Source organism: Gossypium hirsutum, chromosome A05, assembly GCF_007990345.1.
Source record: "Gossypium hirsutum isolate 1008001.06 chromosome A05, Gossypium_hirsutum_v2.1, whole genome shotgun sequence".
Lineage (NCBI taxonomy): Eukaryota > Viridiplantae > Streptophyta > Magnoliopsida > Malvales > Malvaceae > Gossypium > Gossypium hirsutum.
The window spans coordinates 102,693,833-102,698,206 of NC_053428.1; the positions used below are offsets into that span (position 1 = coordinate 102,693,833).

At 31.4% G+C, this 4,374-nt stretch overlaps 1 protein-coding gene across 2 annotated transcripts; it reads left to right on the plus strand.

Annotated features, from left to right (window-relative positions):
* The first annotated feature begins 1,981 nt into the window (after nt 1-1,981).
* On the plus strand, nt 1,982-4,374 carry LOC107961112 (protein TPX2). 2 transcript variants are annotated; one of them, XM_041114328.1, is made up of 7 exons: nt 1,982-2,804; nt 2,887-2,932; nt 3,363-3,452; nt 3,556-3,675; nt 3,749-3,907; nt 4,002-4,096; nt 4,173-4,374. In XM_041114328.1, the coding sequence occupies exons 1-7, from the start codon at nt 2,146-2,148 to the stop codon at nt 4,249-4,251; spliced, it is 1,248 nt and encodes a 415-aa protein (XP_040970262.1). In that variant the 5' UTR covers nt 1,982-2,145; the 3' UTR covers nt 4,252-4,374. The 2 variants fall into 2 exon arrangements, with proteins under 2 accessions (XP_040970262.1, XP_040970263.1); XM_041114329.1 differs by having other exon boundaries at nt 2,006-2,804; nt 2,899-2,932.

Genomic DNA, 4,374 nt, shown 5'->3' on the forward strand with positions numbered 1-4,374 from the left:
TGGTTCCTAATAATAAATAAAAAAGATTTTTGTAACCATATTTTATCCCAATTAACTTTATGTCAACCTCAAATTGAGTTTGATAATATTATTATTTATTCATAATTTGTTAATACTTGAATTAAAAAGGAAAGTAATAAAAAAATAAAATAAAAAGTTAAAAGTTTAAGTGGTTTTGATTGTAATTTTTATAATAGAAAAATATAATTTCACCATTTTAATAGTCTATAATTTTATAATTTTTAAAGGATTAAATCAAAATTTTAATATTTTTAAAGGGCTAAAGTATAATTTTACTTTTACTAATTTAAAATTTTAAAAATTTTAAAGAGTTTAAATAAAAAAATTCCATTTTAAGGAAGCTTGAAGCTACTCCCCTGATTTATATGATATATTAAATGGATAAATAAAATAAAAATTTAGATAAACTACAAAAAATAGTCATTTTTGTTTGCCTTAGGATTATATTTTAGTCACATATGTTTGAAATGTTACGTTTTAGTCATTTACGTTATCGTTTTGTTACGAAGTGGTCACTCTATTGTTAAACTCCGTTACTTCTCTAACGACGGTCCTACATGGCAGTCTAAATGAGTTTAAATGCCAACTTGAATGAAAATAAGTTTTTAATTAAATAAATTTAATTTGGACTGCCACATATGACATCCAAGTTGGCATTTAAAACCCATTTGGACTACCACATAGGATTGCAGTTAGGGAGGTAATGGAGTTTAACAGTAGAGTGACCACTTCGTAACAAAATGATAACATAAATGACTAAAACGTAACATTTCAAATATAAGTGACTAAAATATAATATAAGATAAATAAAAGTGACTTTTTTTAAAATTTATCCCAAAAACTTCTCTTTTTCAAATTCTGTTTAGGTACATGTTTGATATTTCGAGGTTTTTCTTTTTTAAATTCTGTTTTGGTGAATTTACATTCTCTACTCATGTTTGTTTAGGTACAGTTTCCGTTAATAAAATTAATGACATCATTCACAAAATTACTACTATATCATTTCACCAATTATTTACAATGATAGAAGGTGAATTAAAATTCTATTTTTACAATAAAAATATAACATCTTAGTAAAATTTTAAGTTTTAATTAATTCATTCAATTAAATAAATTCAATTAAGTAATTAAATAAAAAATTTTAAATTCGTATTTCTAAAATTTAAGGCAACATGTAATTAACAATGTATTGATTTTTGGGCATTACCAACTGCTATAATCTTCTTCATATATAATTGACTCTTGAATCTAAATTTTGTCTATTTTCTCTGGACTTCAACATAGACAAAAATTTATCTTTTTAAAAGAATTTTTTTTAAAAATAATTTATAAGTGGTTGATCACACCTAACAATAAAAATTGATATCAACTCTTATTTTCTTAATAGAAACCTAGTGTTTTAAAAATAAAATCAAATTTCCTCAAATTCATCAAATTAATTTTGTGAGAAAAAAAAATAGACAACCGGCTGCATCGTAATTTTATATATATATATATATATATATTTCAATGTACTTCTAAGTCCCAAATTAGATAAGACAATATTTAATCCTTTACATGGTAAAAATTAAATTCAAGTTTAAGTTTAATCATGATTGTTTGAATCAGGTCAGATTAATTGGCCGGACCCATCGAATTAGGAATTAATTGATGAAAGATATTAAATTATTGGATTTGAGAACCTATATAGATTAACTGAACTGATTAAATAATTGGACCGACGAATGGAGAACCTAAATGTTTAATTTGAAAACATTGAGATTAATACGAAAAGAAAAAACTCAAAGGGAAAATTGCAACTTTCTTGTTGATCCAGTCTAGTCGTCCCCAGCCCTAAACGGTTATTAAACGTTGCATATCGTGTAATCCGACGGTAAATAAATAAAACCTTAATTTTTGAACAATTAATCTGACGGTTTACAAAACAACACCAAAAACTAGCCGTTATACAGAGCATCAACCTCTAACGGAACTTTTCTTCTTCGTGATTTCCATGTGTTTCTTCTCATTCCTTCTTTCATCAAAAGCTCCGAACTGTCTCTTGTTTTCTCATCAATCTTAAACCAAAACCCCATTTTTTTTTATTTTAAATTTTTGGAAGATTTCTTTTTTTTTTCTTCACCCATGGAGGTTGCTAAGCATTCAAAACAGGGTACTCCCGTGAAAGATTCAGGAGGGAATTCTGGATCAAAAACTCGAAAGTTTTCGAAACTTTCCGAGAATTCAAATCCAAACATCTCTGCTACAAAATCTTCAAAATCCCAGAAATATTCTTCCAAGGATCCGGTAGTTTACTCACCAAGAAACAAACTTAGGGAAAGAAAGTTTGTGGTGGCTAGGAAGAAGTTAAAGAAAGAAAGGTCTGATGATTCAAATCCAAATGTTGGGATTGACTGCAAATGTAAAGAGAAGTCTAGTGGGAATTCAAAGAAATGCCTGTGTGTCGCTTACGAGAATCTGAGAGCATCTCAAGAGGATTTTTTCAAGAACAAAGCTGAAACTGAAGTTGAAGTTGAAGTTGAAGAAGAAGCAATGGACAGTGTGCCTGAAGCTGGGAAAGTTATGAATTTGGTTAAGGCCTTTGAGAGGCTTCTTACGACACCAAATTCGAAGGAATCAGAGGATAGGAGTGATGAAAAGGAACCAAAAGAAGAGAATGATAATAACAAGAAGAAGAAGGCATTGAAATGGCCATCAGAATTTGTTTTGACCGCTGAGAACCTTGGTCTGGATCGGCGTTTCTCAGCGTCTTCTTCTTCTTCGGATAGCAGCAGCCAAGGAAGGTCAGTGAAGCAATTGATGGATTAGTTCTTAGATTTGGGTTTTATTTATTTTTTCTTTTTATATTGTTACTTTATTTGGCAGTGTTTCAAGCAGGGCTTCTAATGGAGGTCGAAGAAGCCAAAGAAATGTAAGTAACCTCTCACTTCTGCTAATTTATTTTCTCTTCTTACCACGTTGAATGTTTAATGATGTTTTTGGGCCCATAACATGTTTCCAAGAGGTCTTATGAATTAATCTTTTAGACCTCTTACCTGCAAGCTATTTTTCAAGTTTCTCCTATATAGGACTTAAGGATCAAAGATTAAAGTGTTAATTTACTTGCTTTTATGGCATCTTTTCTAAGTTCCTCCTACTCAGGTGTGAGTTTCGGATAGGATTATGAGTTCAACACAGACATGTTTGAATTCTTTAAACTTTTTTCATATGTTTGGAGGGTACTTAGAGCATCATATCCTATATAAATATCCAAAAAAGTGTATGATAAAATGCAAATATAAAGGTATTTTATTGCATTGTGGCTCATGACTTTTTTGTATCCATTCATGTGTGGGTTTTAGAGCTCTGAGTCTCTCGGGACAACTGGTGGGAGGAGAGGGAAAAAGCAGGACAAGCCAACTTCCCAGAAACCATTCAAGCTAAGAACTGAGGTTTCATCTTTTAACTTGAATCTCTGTTAATCAATCTAGACCAGGTATATTATTCATATTGGTTTGGTATGTTACAATTTTGGATTGTTGGTTAACATTACAGCAAAGAGGGAAAATGAAGGAAGGCGAATTCATGAAGAAGATCCAAGAAATGATGGTGGAAGAAGAGAAACAAAGGATCCCAATTGCTCAAGGCCTCCCATGGACAACAGATGAACCTGAGGTTTTTAGTCCTTAAAAGAGTTAGACCTTAAATCCCAAACTAGAAACACCCTCTCAATTTTGCATTGATGCAGGTGTTGATAAAACCTCATGTCAAAGAGAATACAAGAGCAGTAGACCCGAGACTCCACTCTGAAATTCGAGCGTCGGAGCGTTCAGAGTTCGATCTTCAAGTAGCTGAGAAGATGATTCTAATAAAACACTATAAAATGGAAAGGGAGAGGCGGGACAAGGTAAGGAAAATTATCAGAAAAATGCATGCATGATTTCTTAAGGTGATATCATTATTTAGCAGGGACTGTAACATCGATCCTTTTGATCATGCAGATGGCAGAAGAAGAAGAGATAAAGAAGTTGAGAAAAGAGCTCGTTCCAAAAGCACAGCCTATGCCTGTCTTTGACAGACCTTTCCTTCCTACAAGGTAAAGGTTAAAAATTCATATGAATATCTCCATACTCATATTCGAATTATATTGACGAGGGGTTTTGTTTTGGAAGGTCCTCAAAGAATCCAACAATGGCAAGAGAGCCAAAGTTCCATATGCCACAACATAAGAAGACAAAGTTCTGTATATAATGGACTGACATGAAGCAAGAGACTATATTCTCCCATTTTTCTTAAAGATTTGTATATTAGCAACCAATTTAGCTGCATTTTTTTGGAAGAATTAAAGGCATGAATGAAGGTCTCATTCTACAA

What these genes read in the sequence shown, in the direction of transcription:
- LOC107961112 (XM_041114328.1), top strand. Translation starts at nt 2,146, where the DNA reads ATGGAGGTTGCTAAGCATTCAAAACAGGGTACTCCCGTGAAAGATTCA. An exon ending in CATTCAAGCTAAGAACTGAG is followed by an intron (nt 3,453 to 3,555) that starts GTTTCATCTTTT and finishes TTAACATTACAG; the next exon opens with CAAAGAGGGAAAATGAAGGA. An exon ending in AGACCTTTCCTTCCTACAAG is followed by an intron (nt 4,097 to 4,172) that starts GTAAAGGTTAAA and finishes TTGTTTTGGAAG; the next exon opens with GTCCTCAAAGAATCCAACAA.